The sequence below is a fragment of the Artemia franciscana genome, chromosome 3 (assembly GCF_032884065.1).
Source record: "Artemia franciscana chromosome 3, ASM3288406v1, whole genome shotgun sequence".
Taxonomy (NCBI): domain Eukaryota; kingdom Metazoa; phylum Arthropoda; class Branchiopoda; order Anostraca; family Artemiidae; genus Artemia; species Artemia franciscana.
Window position 1 is genome coordinate 20,510,727 of NC_088865.1, and position 18,948 is coordinate 20,529,674.

Sequence of the window (18,948 nt, forward strand, 5' to 3'; positions counted from 1 at the left end):
AACGATACTGTTGATGGTCTTCATCGCCGGGTACACACTGTCCTTTTTGCTGACAACACTAACTTTTTCATAATAATTTTTTTTTTTCATTTGTCTTACTTTCTCCCTACCAACTTAATATTGCTTGTGGAGACGTTCCGGGGGAATTGTCATGGGTAAATTTTCAGTAGGTTTGAAATTGTCAGAAGAATTTTTCTGTGTGCGTGTGTGTGGGGAATTTTCCGTTGGAGAAATTCTCCATGAGAAAAATTTCTGAAGGAGAAATTCTCAATGGGGAATTTTCCGTGGAAATAACTTCCCACTTGGGGGAGGGGGAGAAAAGTTGTCCACGGAAAAGGGGATTTCTGGCATGATTTGAAAAACGATTGGAAATTAGAGCCCTTTTCAAATGACAGTATGCTAAGGACAATGTTTCAGGCGGAATCATCAGCAAGAAATTTTACGGGGGAAATTTCCAGCGAGGATGGAATTGTCCGGAGGGGGAGCCCGATTTCTCAGCTTTTTTGGAAAACGATCAGAAACTTAATGAAAAAAAAAAAAAAACTAATTTTTTCAACTGAAAGTAGGGAGAAACATTAAAACTTCAAACAGAAATTAATCAGTATATGTGGGGGTTTTCCCCTCAGCAATACATCGCTCTTTACGCTAAAATTTTTAGTTCTTTCAAAAAGGTCTTATTATTCTAATTAAACGACACTTGTGTTTCAGGAGTAATAAAGTTTGACAAAAAGTCAAACCTTAGCGAAAGGACGAAGGTATTGAGAAGGGGGGAAATCCTTTCATATACAAAATAATTTCAGTTCATTTTAAATTTTAATGTTGCTTCTTAAGGATGTGGTTCAGCAAGATAAATATTTTTTAGTTTGCAACCATTGATACATAATTCTAGGCAACTAATATTTTTCAGATAGAAAAATTCTTTTGCTGGCTTTTAAAAACTATCTCCAGGGAAAGGCTGACTTAATTGACATTGTGGATTTCCTTTGAAGCTTGTACTTTTTTGGAATTTCCCCCTAGTTTATACGCTTTTAAGAATTCTTAGCTGACACATTTTGTTAGCGATTACTTTCAATTCATTTCATTGTCGCTTTTCCCTTGATCACTTACATTTCAGGACTAGCCAAATATTGGTAGGTAGCATTACTGTTTAACAATCTGACGACGGAAGGAAGTCTATAATTTTTTCTCCAAGACGCACTTCAAGCGACGTTTCTCGATCCTGCTTCCGATATAATAAGACACAAATCAGGTTTAGTGACCCCGTCCTTCCGTAGAGAAACAAGTTATGTATTATTCAATCTAATATCTTTAAGGCTTTTACAAATACTGATATCCAAGTTTATTACTAAAGTTTTGTCTGTTTCTTAAAACAAAAAACGAACAAGCATAATTAATTTTTTTTTTCAGATGAAAGTAAAGACCGAAGATGAAACTTAAGACGGACAGAAGTCAGTACTTAAAACCGACGGTAGAGCTATAATATTGTCATCTCTATTCATACAAACGGTTTATTTAATCTCAACCAAATTTGATGAAGATTAACAGCACTCTTATAGTTGCACCTTTACTAGGATTGAATTCAATAATTATGCGCATCGTTGCCTGTGACGATATGCAACTGTACTCCTTATGTCACGGTTGCTGAAATACTTCACAGAGCCTTGGCAGAGGAAGTCTTACTTAGTAGTCATTTCCTTCACACTTATACCAATAGAAAGTATTAGTTTAACCTTCTCTTATAAAATATCTTAAAATAGCATTTTTTTTTTACTGTTTAAGTATCTAGCTTACCGAATTTCAAGGTACCGAATCTAGCTTACTGAATCTGTATATATTTTTAATAAGCATACTGCAAAGAAAAACAAGAACAATGAAGCAATTCTAAAGTAGAAATGATGATAAGAGTGTTTGATAAGTAGATTTGATAAAAATAATAAAATATGTAAGTGATAAAAAGTGTTTTTCCCTTATCACAAGTCTGTGATTGTGTTTATTTAAATAATCTCAACATTTCCACATACACTCAAGAGATAAACCCCGGAATAGTAACTGTGACGTAAGAACTGTACCTGGCAGTGGCAGCATTATAGCAATAGCTAGGAAGGAAGTCATAATTGAGTTCCCAAAAGACATGGAGGGTAACTCGCCCATACGGAGCAAGAACGTTGTGATTAGCCTCTCGCCACAAAGCATCAAAATCGTCCAAATTCAAATGCTTAGCCAAAAGCCTATGCGCTAGTTTATTTACTTCAAATAAGGCTGAGAGTTCCTAAAAAAACAAGCTTGAGAATTAAACGTATGTATGTGAGATTCAAATATAAAATAAGCCACGAATTTGGCCATTTAGTTCTAAAAAGAGATTGTTAATTTTTTTCCTTTGCCTCATAAACAACAAGATCTTTAATGAAATTAATACTCTTACACTTGAACACTCTTACGGGGCAGTGAAACACTCAGTGACGATCCTAAATAATCAATACAGGCACCTGCATGTATTTATCTTTTTTGGAAATGGGGGAAGAAGGAAGCTGTTCAATAAAGCATGAAGATCTTTCTTCACTATTAGAATAGTTTAGATGTTTGTATATTTCAGGTATAATAGGAAGGCAGACTCGGCTCCAATTTAGCACCAGAAGATAAGAACAGCATGCCTATTTTATTCCCTATATCCTCCCTCCTTCTAAAAACAACAACTGAAATGTGCAAAAATGTTTTAGATTTTGCAGACAGAAATGAGCAAAGATTATATTAAATTGACTTAAAATCCATTTTTATTCTTTTTATTTTCATATACTTATACGTAATGACTGAAAATAGTTGATTAAATTAAATTAATGGCGTTCCTGCAGTTCTATTTACACAAAAATGAAAATGTTGATAATCAAAAACGCTTACTTAACAGAGGTCTACAATAAAATATGATTTAGTGCGGGATTCAAAATGTGATAAAAAATATGAATGTTAAAAGATGTTAAACAACTCTTACGACATATTAGAATAAAATTCAATCGTAAAAAATAATATTGTCTTGTTGAAATTAGACGGTGAAATGATGTAAGTGTTTTGGTTTATAAAAGTTAATTTTAAGTGCGGTGTTCAAAAACATCCAACAAAATCGATCAGCAATACTGACTTTATGTGTTAAATTGCACCAAAAGTGTTACGTGTAACATCAATGTCGGTGCGTAAAAGTATCCTTGTTGAAGAAATTTTTGTTAGAATCAATTATTTTCTGAGGTTAGAGAAACAAATATTATTATGAGATCACACAGGTGTCTTTTCTAGTAAAAACGCATGCTCTTGCAACATGTAACAAATTTTCTCCTATCGTTAACGCATATTGTGGCACTGAACTATCTCTATGCTACCGATAAGCTACATCTGACAAGGTTCAACTGAATTTTTGACTAAAGGGACGCACATCCAAAAAAGCCAGCAGTAACAAGAAAAAGAAAGACAACAACGAAAGAAAATATTTCTCAATAAACTGAGTAAATTAGGTTAGCTATATTTCATAGATATTTATTTCAACCAACAGAACCTTCATCATTTTGCTTTCTCTACAATATCATATGTCAAACAGGAAAAAGTTGTTGAACGATATCTTTGTGAATAGTATTTTTTTTGTTATGAACAATTGCTTGTCTTTGATACAAATGACATGCATACAAAACTAATGTCAGAGGCAAAATTTTCTTTTCGCTCGCATAGACATTTAACATTCACATTTAATGTTTGGCCTTTAAAAATTCTGAAAAATGTCTATCAAAAGACCAGACGAGCCAAATTCACACAGCAAAAATGTTGGCCTCAATATAAAAAATATATTCCTGCCTATATAGCTGATAAGAAATTCCTAGGGAGACTGCAATTACTAAAAACTAACTGCAACGCCAAATTACACCAGGATAACGCATCTGCACATGCACCTCCTCTACCCGATCTATTCAGACCATCAGTCTTAACCTCCTCTGAGGAAGTTCAAAATTTACTGTAAATCTTTTCATAAAGCATCTTTCCACCCTATTCAGACACCTGTTTGCTTCCTTTTTGACTACAGACGGATGACCAAAGAACACAATTTTTGGCCATCTGCAATTTTGCTTTCATTATAGTCTTACAAAGTGCGATCGAGCTGCGTTTTTCTTACAGGTTATTTGACATACAATCACTCAAAAAGCAACTAAAACGATCCTTAGGCAATGTCTCTGGAAAACGTTTAACAAATCTTCCTCGGCATTTTGAAACACCCGAGTTCCTGAGCCGTACTTCACCACTGTTAATATCGTGATATCCAATATTCTAATCTTAGCTCGCAGAATTATTTCCTATTCTTCCAAACATTTTTCAACCGTGGAAAAATACCATTCACCTGCCTATTCTTCTTTTTACATCCTCATTGCATCCAATATTTTTAAATGTACTATTGAGATCAGTGAAGTTAAGCACTTGATTGATTTTCCTGTTACCTAACATCACTTCTTCGCTCTTGTTTATTCCTAGTCCAAGCGACTTAGTTTTCAATTTGAACCCTGGATTCTCAATTCCTCCCAACACTTATCCATTTCACTAATTTGTCTCAACAGGTTCCTTATGACATAGTCAATCAAAATAGTCTATATACACAAGAATAGAAGACGACCCTACTTAAACCCTGATTCCAAACCGAAAGAACTAACAACGTCACTTCCTGCCTTAACTGACATAACTTTAGTCTCGTCCATATCAGATATCACTTTAACTTAATCACCGTGTACACCATGCAAGAAAAGGACCTCCACAAAAGCTTTTCTTCAGACGAACCTACTCTGTTGTTCCCTAAGAAATTATGGACAAAATCTAATACTTTATGTACAACAAGGCATTTGCTTTCTACAAAATCAAACTAATGTCCCTGTTATTGCTACATTCACACTATATTTTTATAAAGGAATTTAATAAAATATTTCTTGAAATCACTAGGTCTTAGCTTTTTGCATTCATAATGTTCATTATCATATCTTTAACTTCGCAACCACCACATTTAAAAACCTCATTTACTATCCTATAAGCCTCTGAGGGCTTACTATTTTTCAATTCTTTTGGCACTGTCTCTAACTTTTAACCAAAAATGAATCATCCTTCACTTCCAAATTGCCAAAAATGTTTTCATCCCTTTTTTATGTACTACCTGCAAATCCCAAAACTCTTGGAAGAAGCCTGGGCCCAAGGATCTGATCCTGTGCGTTTCCCTGAACCCTCCATATACTGGAAAATAAAAAAATAGCCTGTAAAAATGACCTGCAGGTCCTAGAGCTTTATCACAGTTATATACATTCTCAACGTTTTCGCATCTCTCTTTAGCACCTTTCTCAGGTGTCAAAGAGTTAACTGAAACGATTCCGATCTGACTACTTCCTCTTAATTTTAACATGCCAATCTAATGTCTTATTATTATACCGTCTGAGAGTATCTACCAGATCCTCTGTTATTTTATCCATTGGCCTCCAATTGAAATTTATTTGATTCACAGATTAATGCTTTCTCTACTTTCCTCTTATTATCGTAAGATCTATCACCCAGAAACTTCTTGTGCAAACCCCTTTTTTATTCAATTTTAGCTTAAAGCATTTTCGCTAATATTCCTAGCTGCATTTCTACCTTTTCTCTTTAAGACATCTTCTTCAACTTCGCAGAAAACGTTCATTCAACTGTTCTTGAAAAGGTCCGCTTAGATTCTCATCCTGGAGTCTATTGGTTGTAACCAGATTATTGAATCTAAGAAGTTAGTAGTACTATATTTATTTTTCTTCCCAATGGCAAAATTACCTATTTAGGATTCCATATATCTCTATGTATACCAGCCTGATAATTAGACTTCCCTCTTTAAAATGTCATATTTCTACCCGGGATCTCGTCTGTTTCTCCTCGTAACTGTATGCACAACTAATCTCAGTTACTACTGTCAATGTCAGTCGGATTTACAGGGTTGCATATCGCTATGATTTATACCTTGCACTTTGGTAAAAGTGCAAGGTAAAACTTTGGTAAAAGTTGCTCTTTGGTGAATTCCATCGCTAATACCTTTCCCACCAAAGGAAGACATAGAAGTAGCGCTATTTCTCATGAACCATACTCTCTGCATAAGTAACCCATCCTTCTTATCTGAAAAAATAAATTCTATTGTTATCCAATTTCACGTTTTCTAGCCATGGGAGATTAGTTTATGAAACTCCTAACAAATCAAGATCATAATGTCGGAATTCGTCAGTCAAAATGCCAATTACAAAAATTCTATATCATGATTTTCATATTACTTAAATCACTAAAATTGTTATGGTCTCAGGAGTGGCCCACAGTACGACTGGTGGACACAGTGTCAAAATAGTGATATTAAAAGGAAAAAATACTCACAATAACCCCAGTGATATCAGATGCTTCAAACCTAGAGATAGCCAGATCAAGAGATTTTGAAACAGCTTGATTGATTCTCTGTGTTATAAGCCGATTCAAATCGATTGAACGACCCAAAAGCTGAACATGTCGCTGTTTTAACAAAGTTTCATAACGATTGGCCAATGGGTACGTGAAGTGGGTTCCAGACGCTGCACATTCTGCACGAAATCGCTTGTCCAAAAGTATACTGTAAATAATAAATAAAGAATGAAGTTAAGTCACAGGTGGGCCAAATATAAACATCATTACTCTTAGGCAAGGTCTTATCCAGGATTTTTGCTCGGGGAGGGGGGGGGAGTACAAAAACAAAACTATACAAAATACATCAAAATTTGATTAAATGGATTACTGTTACTGTTTTACGAGCCGGATATTTTTTTTTGCGGGGGGGGGTCAAACCCGGTAATACCCTCTACCCTTGGATACGGCCTTGCTCTTAGGCCTGAACAACTAAGGCCAAATGAAGACATCAAATATGTTTTAAGATTACCGTTAGTCAGCCGACCCTAGTTATTACACCCAGTCAGAAATTGATGACAATAAGCTACACCGTGCCCACCCAAATTGAGGACAGAATTTTACCTACAAAAAACGAGTGAAACAAACGAGTCGTCTTTCCATTGTCGGAATTCCCTCGCATGATTATGCCCAGTATTAAGCATACGCTCGTCCAAATCTCTTTTTTCTCTATCATCTTCAAGACAAGGCTGCGATTACGGTCTTACGGTCCTCGGGACAATTCTTTCTCCATGCCAGGATTTTGTTTAACTTTTAAATTTCAAAAATCGATCAATTTCGGGATTAATCTTTTTGAATAGTAAAATGATTTCAAAAACCAAAATTGTCAATAAAAAAGGGAGCGAGAGAGAAAAGAGAGAGAGAGAGAGAGAGAGAGAGAGAAAGGGAAAGAGAGAAACGTTATATACAGTTTGTAATTAGAATAAATTAAATAGCTTTTGGATTCAATTACAAAGCCGCCTTGATTTAAGAGTAATCCAAACTTCTTAACATACTAAATTTCCAAGAATTTGAACTCAAGATAAAAAAATTTAGACAAAAGGTCTAAAAGCTACCACCTACAAAGTTACCTAAAGAGCCACCATTGAGTTTTCTAAATACTTGGAAATCGTCAAATAGAAAGGTAAAAAACACAGTACCTGGAGGCCAACACTTTGAAATACCCAAAAACCTGTTCTGAGAGCTGATAAACAAATTGATCAAAACAGAGATTTACTTCCGCTTCAACTTCGTCATACAGGAATTGCTTCCGAAATACTGTCAGGGCATAGTTCGCACTATCGTTGTACAAGTCCAGTGGATACAAAACACACCTGCAAAACGAAAAGAATTAAGAAATGAAAGGTCAGTTACTAGAAGGTGGGAGATGCAGTCAACTTCAAGACAGAAAAATAGCAATTATTAGAACTATTATTAGCAAACCGGATAGGAGCAAACTACCAAATCGGCTGCCACATAATAAATCAACAGTGCATGTCGAAGAAAAAATTTCGTGTGCCATAGATCAAAGACTTCTAGAGACGACCTTGACAGCTCAGTATTCTTCTTAAGACACAGACCTGCGTTTTAATTTTCTATCACCCACATCTCCTGATGCCAGTAGGAGACCGGCAGCACACTTCATGAGAGAAGCAGCCCTCTACCATCTGCACCTGGTTACCCCCTATAACATATTCAATTACTTGTAACTCTGTCGACCAAAGAAGGCTGTTAGTAATCTTACATATAGAGACGTTGCTGAACTAAAGGTCGTGATCTTGCAGTGCATTTTTTGTTCCTGTATAAATAACTAAAATATATAAATGTCTATAAATGATACATATGTGATAAAATGATACAGATATATGTCCAAATATGTCTACAAGTAATGATACATTTTGGAGGCTAAGTATTGAAATGAGTCAAGTCTATTTGTTAAAACTTGTTGTGCCAAAATTTTCAGCTTTTCAGAGATGGACTCATGTAGACATATATTGGAGGAACTCACCCCCTCTCCTATGCAGACATTTCAAAACAATTGTAATGGAAAACCTGATGCGTTTAAAACTTCCATTAAGTTACTGTAAGATTCTAAAATCCTTCTGAGTGAAATTTTTTTATTGTCTATAGTCATTGCTTGAAATTACTTCAGATTTTAGGCGCATACCCTTCTCCGCCCTTGGGCTTCATTTTTTTGAAGGAGGGAGGGAGGGGGCTTGAAAATAAACCGTAGAACTTTCTGTATCTGATCACCATGACACTAACTTTCGTAAGTCCCAAGCCTGAAGATACCTTTAAGTACAAAACAAATTTCAGCTTGGAGATATGATCCCCCATAAATAGGATAAGATTTTGCTTTCCAATCGGCTTATATTTGTAAGTCCATGGGCCGTGAGAACTCTGAAAAAAAAAAAAAAAAAAAAAAAAAAAAAAAAAAAAAAAAAAAAAAAAAAAAAAAAAAAAAAAAAAAAAAAAAAATTCCCAATCGGTGGGGAATCAAACTACTTTTGATAAGTACAGACCAAAAAGAACTTCTAATAAGCACAGACCAAAAAGAGCTACTGGATTCCGTTCATTTTTGATCATCCCAGACTAAGCTTTGTCACACCACAAAACGGGCAAAAATGTTATGCGTCCCAATGTTGCTTAAAAACTACATTCACAAGTCCCTGAGCCCAGTTGGCACCAGTGTATAGCAACAAACATGAAACAAAATTTAGCTTTATCAATTAGCGACGCCTAATTTTGCCCAAAATTGGTTTCGTCTCGTAAATTAAATGCATTTATGACTTTTAATCGAGGATTACTATGTAAAAGGACACTTTTTTTCTGTCAGTACTTTTCTTTTTTATTCTAACTCATTCTGAAGCACTGAATATGGATACCTTAATAGAACTTTTAAAACGTCAATTAATAATTCTGAAGCAATCTGTTTAATTTGATGAAATAGTATTTCGAATTGGTAAATTAATAATTGATTGGTTAATTGATTTCCTAATCATTTAAAAGGAATGCAATCAAAAGGAAGAAACTTTTGATGTGAGTATGTTGCATGTTAGACTACGATACTAGATTCATTATTTAAAATATAATAATATATACAAAAAAAATCCTGGGAATTAGAACATTTTTTAATGTTGCAATGTTATAAGGAGAAAAGAAAAAAAATTTAAGCAAGACTTATCTTTTTTTACATTAAGGTGCAAATAAGACTTTAGCCTTTATGGGGTGTACGGCGGGGGTCACCCACTCTTATTTATGATAATTTCTGTCCTTTATACGTTTGTCTAGATTGTTGCTTTTAATTCTGTTTCTTTAACGTTCAATTTATTCAAACATAATAATATGTAGTATTTTTAAGTTGCAGCTATTATATCCAGTAAGTACTGTTATCCGACACAATTCTTAAGTTTCAAGTATGTTATTCCAAAATTTAAGAAGAAAATTGGCATTAAAGTCTGTAAAAGTTCCGAATAAAGATCTTTTCTGTTAGTTCTGAGCAAAAGATCGTAATACTCTAGTGTCTTTAATAGCTTTTACAGAGCTCATGGAGAATTTTCTTCATAGAGAGAAAAAAATATCGTCTATTACTTTCTTCGTGGAGGCAGAGTGATGGAAGCAAAAATAACATGTTCCTGAACTTCAAAATGCTTCTTTAAAAATATAATGACAAAAAAAAGAATAAAGAAGCTTACTCCATCAGCGAAGGATCTCGTGTTTTTAAAATGTGCTCAGTCAGGATCCATGGCATAGACATCTCGATAGGAAACTAAAAACAGAAAGTGGAGTTAACAAACTTTCAAATTATAACATTTTCTTGCATATATTAAAGCATTTATTTCACTGAATGAGTAAAAGAGGTACAGACATCTATTCGTTATAGATCAGGCATTGTTTGATGCAATCTTATGGCTGAAGGGAAAAGGTTTGAGTCTTAATGTCGCAGATTCTTTGATTTGCAACTAGGGTCAGCAGTGTTACACCCTAAGCTCAGCCAGAGTCGACCCAGCTCCCAATTGGTACCTAGAAAAATCTTGGGGAAATCACTAGAAGCGTCGGATGGTTGGTCCCCACAGACTCCCAACCGAACCGAACTCCCGACCGAAGGCAGAGAACGAGGGGACAGGGGCCTGCGCTATGTGAATCATTGTCTGCAAACGAAAAAGTTTTTTTTTAGGTATAAAAAGACTGCAGGATTTTGGCAGTAATCGAATTCTCCCAGCTTTGCAACTTTCGTCTTAGAAAGCGACTAAAATAAAACCACCTATTGCCATACGGTAATGACAAATGCAACTGAAAAAAGCACCAGAGAGGCAGATGAAACAATATATTGACAAAATATACTTTATAATGGGAAAATAACATTTTAAGCACCCTTTTCATCTTTTTTACTGCACGAATAGAGTAATAATTTAATTTTGAAACTTCCATTCTATAACATTTAAATTATAACTAATGAATTACACACACAGAAAAAATAATGAACAGTTTTTGTATGTGAGCAATAACGTCAAATTTACTAGAGTTTAATTCTAGAATTACATATATGTGGAACACATGTTACCTGCTCCAGAAAAGAAGAAAGGAGGGATTGATCAAAATTTTAAATTTTGTGATAGTGTAAATCGCATTTAAAGAGCGTGAGAAAACGAAATAAATTTTCTGAGCGACCATTTCCCAAGCTGAATTGTCCATTTACCGCATGCTTTAGTCTTGGGGACTTGATGGAACAACAATCGCTCAAAACAGTTATCTCTTGCTTACTCTCACGCCTACTCTACCTTTAAAGGTTTCTACCACTTTAAACATAATGATAAAAATAACTACTGACAAAAAGTCCCATCAAATTCACTCTGCAAAGCGCATTGCAGAAGTATAAAACTAACACTATTTTTGCGAAGAAATTTGTTTCCCCGTTTCTTTAAAGTCCAGTAAGCCTGTATAATCCTCAGTTTGATCAAACGATTTTTTTCAAATTCATGCAGGTATTATTTATCTTTTTAGGTTCGACAGTATCGTTTAGTAAAACTGAAAATTATAAATATTTTTTTTTTGTATTTTTGGTATTTTATGATTCACTACAGTCGGTATTGTATCCCTATTGAGTCCTGTAAGGAAAACCGGTAGCAGAAAAAGTATCATAAACGCACATACAGGAGACTATAGAAGGATACCCCCTTAAAATTGCAAAGGACGCTCATCATCAGTCTAATTTGGGGTATTAAATCCTAAAACGTTATTTTTCAGAGATTTCCAACACTCCCCCCTCCGCTGCAAAAAAGATCCCAGAGAGAGGCTTGCAGCACACAAAGAAACGAACATCGCCAGATCTTTACAATTAACTCACGTTATCTTATAATTATCGTATACTGGACCTACTTTACTTATTGTTTCAATACCACCACACGACAAATGTTATGATTAAAAAAATAAATTTAAATATGTATAATAACAAATAAATATGCGTCTGGTTGCATCTATGATAAGGGCGACAAACAATTATAAGTCTATAGCAATTTCAAAACCAATTTATATATATAACCGAAGCATTGGCAGCAGCAAAATGCAGGTGAGTACAATTAAAAAGATTAGTAAAAAGCTCATATAAAAAATTTGGTACAAACAACTAGGATATATCACCTCTAATAAATATATACTAGATATTGCTCACAAAATTTACTAAGGTAGCTAAACAAATGGGATAATTCTGACACAACTAGGAAGGGCAAAAATGTCTACAAATAGGGGAACCGTTTTAAGCCCATCTAATCAAGTCCATAAAACAAATAGCAACGAAAATCGAAAAAAAATTCAGTGATGATCTTATTTTGATATACAACTCATAAAGCGGAGAAATGTCCAGAATTTTGATATTTGCATAGATCCCTCAGCAGTAAAGTTCTGGACAGTTGTTTAGAATTGATTATTGGAAACTATTTTCTAAAAATTTATACCTAGAAGATATAAAACTGTTCCTGAAGATAGAAACACAGGATGTCTGCAATAAAGAAGAGTCAGTCGAGCATTCAAACAGTTAAGCGCTGTAACATAAATTAGAGTTATACTGGTCAAATTAACACGTGAAAGATTCTCATAGGTTATTTCTAATTTAATATATGCAGGAGGTAAACCAGTAAATGCATTGGTTAAGATGTTACAAGATCATGATCTCCGCGTTTCCACACCGCAGTGCTAGAAACTCTGGCACTTCTAGCCAACGTCAAGTGAATCAAATTGATAATAGAATTATAAGGAAGATTGGGTCATAAAACACAGTTAGGCAGATTACGCTTATTTGCCAAGGTTTAATTCAAGACCTGTGCAGGCGTTGTTCATTTAAACAGGTTAGACAAGTTTACATCCATACCCGAGATTACATGCTCCAAAGACAATAAAAATGACTATTTCCACCAGAAAAGATGTCCCTCAAAGTTCTAAAGTTCCATTTAATGGATCTGAATCATTTTCTAAAACAGAAAAATATCCAATAGTGTCACAGTATTGGAAAATGGATTTACGAGATTGTGTCAAAATACATCGTCTCGTATTTAAGACGTAGCTAATAGAAGAAAATCAGAAAGATAAATGTTGAAAAGAGTTAATAGCTGGATAAAAGCTGATTGGACAGACCTCCAAAGCTTTCCTCTCTTTTTCCGCAATACTAACATTCACATTCGGAAATTAGTTTGCCAATGACACAAAAAAAGGAAGTTAACAAAATAAAAGGAAAAACGATGAATATTAAATGAGCAGCTTAACCAAAAAATGTTTACTTTAGCGGGATAAATGAATTCAAACGGAAGTTAGAATGAAACTCTAATTACAAAAGGATAGCTAATTAGTTAGAGAGAATTGAATAAACAATTGTAAAAAACATTTTTCAGAAAGAATTTTATTTCAAACGGACAAAAAGAAGCCAAACCAGAGACGTTCATTAAATTAGATAGAACAAATAAGAAGGGTTTAAATGTAGCTCTAACTAAAAAAAAAACAAAAAAAAACAACAACAGAGTAATCTCGAAACAAAAGACAAATGCCAAACAAGATTAGTTAAAGGAAATACGAAGAAAAAACCATGGATTTGTTCCATGTTGTATTTTGCTTGAATTACATAGGGGTCATGTCAGCTATGATAATGGAAGAGGCGTTAGGTTGCAAGACTTAAGATTTCGTGGAACAGACAAAACTGGAAAAAGACGATCATAGATTGTTTGAATAGAAATGTTTTTATTCGTTCAAGGTTCGAAAAAGATACTTGATTAGTTCAAATTTAATTTATTTTGTTATTATAGATTTATTATTATTATTTTTATTATTCTTGTAATTATTATTATTATAGGGGCTTGGATGGTAGCTATTCTTGCCCTAGGCACCAGATGAGGGTCAAAGGATTGATAAGTTATAAATGTCGGGATCGATCAAGGATTGGTGTTTTCTCTTGAATTTTTTTGTATTTTTGTGTTAATTTAATGAAGTGAATTCTTTTGTCAATTTGTTTTAAATTTATAGTGTTATTTAGCGTCCTTATTGCGGGCTATGGGGCCTTATGGAGGCCATTGGTATAGTATTCTTGTAAATAGTTAATGTAACAATAAAAAAAACTGAATAAAAGGAAATAAGAAGCATACTTTTTTTCTACAATGGAAAGCGCTTGAAGAAGATATGATATTTTTGGTAAAAATTAAAAATATTAAATATATCGGGGTCGAATAACATATTAAAAAACGATTCGTATATGTCAATCAGTTTAGGAGGGCGGGAAAAATTCTCAATGTCCCGAAAAGTCACATATCGCCTTTTCATTCAAGGATGGGGAATTTTACTTATAAGATAAATAATACGTTGACACTTAGAACATACTCCATGGCATATGGAGCTGGTCCTGTTAGCCCTCAAACTAAGGTGTAAATAACGGGGTTAAGACTCCAAAGTTAGAATACACATGCCTCAATCTAAGACGAAGAACAATACACTGAATACCTGAATACGTTTTTCCATGGTTACAAGGTCAGTGCATTCTTCATTGTGGATGTGCTGAACTTGACACTTCTAGCCGACAAACAAAAATAAGGAACACATTTAGAACAAAAAGGCTATAAAATGGACCAATATTTGTATCACCATACAAAAGGAGTGAAACATTTGATTGGGTGATAATAACACAGCTACTACATTTGCTTTTGATAATATTTTGAATAGATATTCGCTTTTTGATGTTACTAAACAAATTTGAATCAAAGATTCAAAGATTCTTCTCTATGCACTTTTACGTTTAAGGGCAGTTCTAAAAACAAAATTCATACTCCATTAGAAAAAACAGCACAGTGTTTGCTTTACAAGGACATGACTACCTCATTATCATCTACAGAGGCCAAACCCAGGGTAGCTTGGGCCAGTAAACTTACTTTCTCCAGGACTTCTCATTTTTTTAAAACCTTTTTCCAAAGAGTTAGGGGGTAAATACCTGCCTTCTCCATATGATGGTATCCTTAACTATTCTAGAACGTTTTTTTTTTGTCAGAAAGAATTAGTGCAATCATGATTAACGGAGAATCCTATGTCTATACTTTTTACACGCTGTTCCACATTCACTCAATAAAGTGAAAATGAAAAAAATAAATTCGCCTTCTATTCACTAAGGACAAGATCTCGGCGAAATTAAAGCCCAAATGTGGAAAAGATTTGAAAAAAGAAAAGATTTTTAACTTTCTGGAAAAAGAGAAAAGTAAAAGTGTTAGACCCAAGCAAATCAGAAGAGATTTGCTGGATCAAATTAAATTTGTTTTCAAATGTTCTTCTAGTGCACAAATGTTCATCTTTATAATTCCTACTTCAATCATAAGTAGTTTTAATTCCATTTTCAATCAAAATAAATGTCTAAAACGTTTTGGATTGAACTGGGCTGTTATTAAGAAACTTAAAGACGACTTCAATTAAAAGCACATACCACGTTGCTCAATGTGAAAGCGGCTAACGACTTTCTATTCCAAAACGTCGTCATTAGAAACATGCATGCACTAGTGTCTTGAGACGTATTTAAGCGTTTAATTGCCATTTTTTCTTCTATACTCTTTCATTTTGTTTAATGACATTATATTCTAAATGAACTACATTTTAAACTTTCTTTCACTTTCTTATATAAATAGCCTACCTGTATTCGTTTTCCCATTGTCATTTCAAGATAGAACTCCCTGTACCACAACTGAGACAAATCACAAGCCTGTTGAAGTGTCCGACCAAAATTCAAAAGATATGTCCAATAGAAAGAGCTCTTATGAAAAGCGTCAATAGCCATTAAATAGGTTCCATCTATATCCTTGCGAAGCGTCCTCTTACCCCCAGACTTGTCAGCAATTAGAGATTCGAGCATCGTGCGAACCATGTACAACTGCGTTGACGAGGGTCCTATAATGATATTCATGAGAGGACTACCGGATTTTTTATTTTTCTTAGTTAAGCTTGTTACTTAAATCAATGTTCAATACGAATCAGATTACTTCAATATAAAGGGTAGACAAATGACTAGTCAGGGGTCAAGGGTAGCAAAAACCAGTTTCAGAGAGGATTTACGGTTATAGCTAATGCAGAGTAATCTAACCAAACTTTAACATTTACTACTTTAGCTAAATATTTTTTGGAATTTTTAGCTATTATGTCACCCGCAAGTTTTAATACAAATTTATACAAGGTATTTAGATTTATACTCTCCTTACATTTTCAGATTACTCAGTTTCAGACAATAGTCCAGGGACCGAAAAGTAAACAAGATCTGAATTTCAGTACTATATCAAAACCTGATCAAATTGTACCGTAAGCCTTAAATGCAATTACCCAATTCTGTGCTGATTCCCTAATAGGGGAGAAAAGTATGTCAAGCATTAATATTAATTAACAACATTGATTGGAAGTGAAGTAATTGTCTCCTGTCGTCATAAACTTCGCTTTATTGTATATGTATGCTCAATTAATCAAAGATCCAATGCAACAAGGAAAAAGTTATTACATAAAAAGTATGACATGTAGGTTCTTTGTGAAGATGGCTAAATTACTACAAGTTAATCATGGAATAAATTGTCGAAGAACTACTGGCAACCAAACTTTTTTTTTTGTCTATTTTACAATACCACTTTTTTCGCAAGGCAGGAGGACTGAACCATATTTTATACTTTGTCAATATTTTAGGCGTTGTTACTTTTTGATGAGTCCATTCAGATTATGAATTATAACTAGATTTACGTTGCCTATGCAATTGAAGTGTTGCAGCAATTGCCACGAAAACTGTTACAGGAACAACACTTAGGTCAGGGATCTAATGAAGGGAATTAAAATGTTATATTGGCTTCACCTTTGTAAACTTTTCACTATAGAAGGTAATAAATATTATATTAACTATAATTAACTATAATATTAACAGTTAAACCTTATCGTTCTAAATCGCTGACATTATTACAGATTAAAACTTACGATATCACCTTCCAGAGCCTACTTAGCACTATGCACCTATCCCTGACATCTAAGAATCATATTGCTGCAGCTACTCTTTCCTTAAATTAAATTGAAAAAAGAAGAAACAAGTTTATTCAACTGAAATTAAGGAGCAACATTAAAACTTAAAACAAACAGAAGTTATTACGTATATAAGGGGTCACCCCCTCGTCAATACCTCGCTCTGTACGGTAAAGTTCAAATTTTATCCCAATTCTTTGAAAATGACTTCTGAATCGCAGTTCTTTTAGAACCAACAGCTCTTTTAAAAGTGCTAAAAAAACTTTAGCATGAAGAGCGAGGTATTGACAAGGGTGCATTCTGTTCGTTTTAGGTTTTAACGTTGCTCCTTACAATTGAAAAGCTTGTTTTTTAAATTTAATTTCTGATCGTTTTGTAAATAATACTGGGAAATCCCCCCTACAGAAAATTACCTTCCCCCATGAATTTTCCTTCATGTAAAGATCTCCCGTGTAACCCCCGCCCAAAAAAAAAAAAAAAAACGCCAGAAAAATCACCCACTGAAAACGTCTGTATACTTGCCACAATCCAATACTATTACTATTATTGTAATTTTATTATGCTTCATAATGCATAAATCCACAAAATATGGAGTAGGAGAAATTAGCAAAAAAAGATCTTGCCGGTATAGGCAAGATCTTGCCTATACCGCAGTAGACGCTTCTGCACGGCAATTACGGGCTGCGCCACTCCATACTTGCTTGATATGCTGCTGTTGCTTGACAAAGGCGGAAGTTTCAATAAATATTTTGCGAACTTATAAAAACACTTACATAATGCTTTAATATCAGCCTCAGTAAAAATACACAAAAACGGTGCTAATGGAAGGAAGTGGGGAATAACGAAAACATTATACACTTTACCTAGAATGGCTCTACAAAACTTATAATTTAATGCAAAAAGGAGGCCATTAAGCTTTACGAGTTTTTTTCAGCGAAAAAACTTTTCAGCAACTGACGAGTAGCACAAACACTGGGTCCGATAGACAGTCCCAGATATATCAGAAGGATCCTTGGGCTTTAGCAACTCACCACCAATATCAATTTCGATAGGCTCTTTTGAACTAGGATTAGAAATCATTATTTCAATTTTACTTTTGCTGAACGATAAACCTACTTCTCCATACCCACCATTAAGAATACAGAAATTTAATTCAATCCTCTTTATTGTACGACTTATATTTAGAATACCGTCAGCATAATTAACCATTGATATATCTATTCCATCTAGCATACAAGTCGCGAGCGCTTTCTCTTGGGGTATTAATACACTATTATTAAAAGTGGCGGGGAAGTCACTGCTCTCTGACAGATACCTTTCTTAATAGGGATGGGGGGGGGGGGTGAAAGAGATTTTCAAGTCCCAGATGCAGCACCTTTACTCTTGCACTCAACTTATTGTACATTTTTCTTAGCACTTTAATTACAGACGAACTACAATAAGCACATTTTAGGATATGGGCATGAATACCAGAATCGAACGCTCTCGTCATGTCATGACCAGCAAATACAAGAGTTTCATCATTTTCATGGGCATGGGTTATTAGTTTTGCAATCAAGCAGAGTGCGTGCTCACGCCCTCTGCTTTGCTCACTGCGTGCTCTTCTCTTCGTGCTCTTTTGCTCTTCTGCGTGCTCACCCCCTACCCCTTTTTTGGAACCAAACTGATTCATTGGTATATAACATTTTATAGTAATATCATCAATCACCAGTAACTCAAGGATTTTACATAGAACAGGCGACACAGTTATTGTCTGATATGAACTGCAAATATCGGTGGGTTTTCCTTTCTTAATGACCGGGGTAATTATACTGACAGAAAATAAATCTGGAAGTAATCCCAAAGAAAAAATCCTTTCAAATAATAAAGTTAGGTACTCAAGAAGAAGAAACGAACCAGCCTGTAGATGATTAGCACAAAATTGATCAATACCCCTTGATTTCTTTTTCTTCACTTTTAATATACAGGCAGACAGCATCGACCGTGATACCACAAAACCCAATTTGTTTG

General features: G+C 34.4%; 1 protein-coding gene across 5 annotated transcripts in view; it reads right to left on the bottom strand.

Annotated features, from left to right (window-relative positions):
• The window catches only part of LOC136024994 (cytoplasmic FMR1-interacting protein-like), a 144,758-nt gene that overhangs the window by 34,841 nt on the left and 90,969 nt on the right, over window positions 1-18,948 (bottom strand). For 4 of the 5 annotated variants that reach the window (XM_065700609.1, XM_065700610.1, XM_065700611.1 and 1 more), the window contains exons 11-16: window positions 15,584-15,837; window positions 14,413-14,481; window positions 10,128-10,201; window positions 7,593-7,766; window positions 6,394-6,622; window positions 2,070-2,269 (exon numbers count right to left, since the gene is read on the bottom strand). In XM_065700609.1, coding sequence (XP_065556681.1) covers window positions 2,070-2,269; window positions 6,394-6,622; window positions 7,593-7,766; window positions 10,128-10,201; window positions 14,413-14,481; window positions 15,584-15,837 — 1,000 coding nt within the window. The remainder of the gene's footprint in view (window positions 1-2,069; window positions 2,270-6,393; window positions 6,623-7,592; window positions 7,767-10,127; window positions 10,202-14,412; window positions 14,482-15,583; window positions 15,838-18,948) is intronic. The other variant, XM_065700612.1, reaches the window with a different exon arrangement.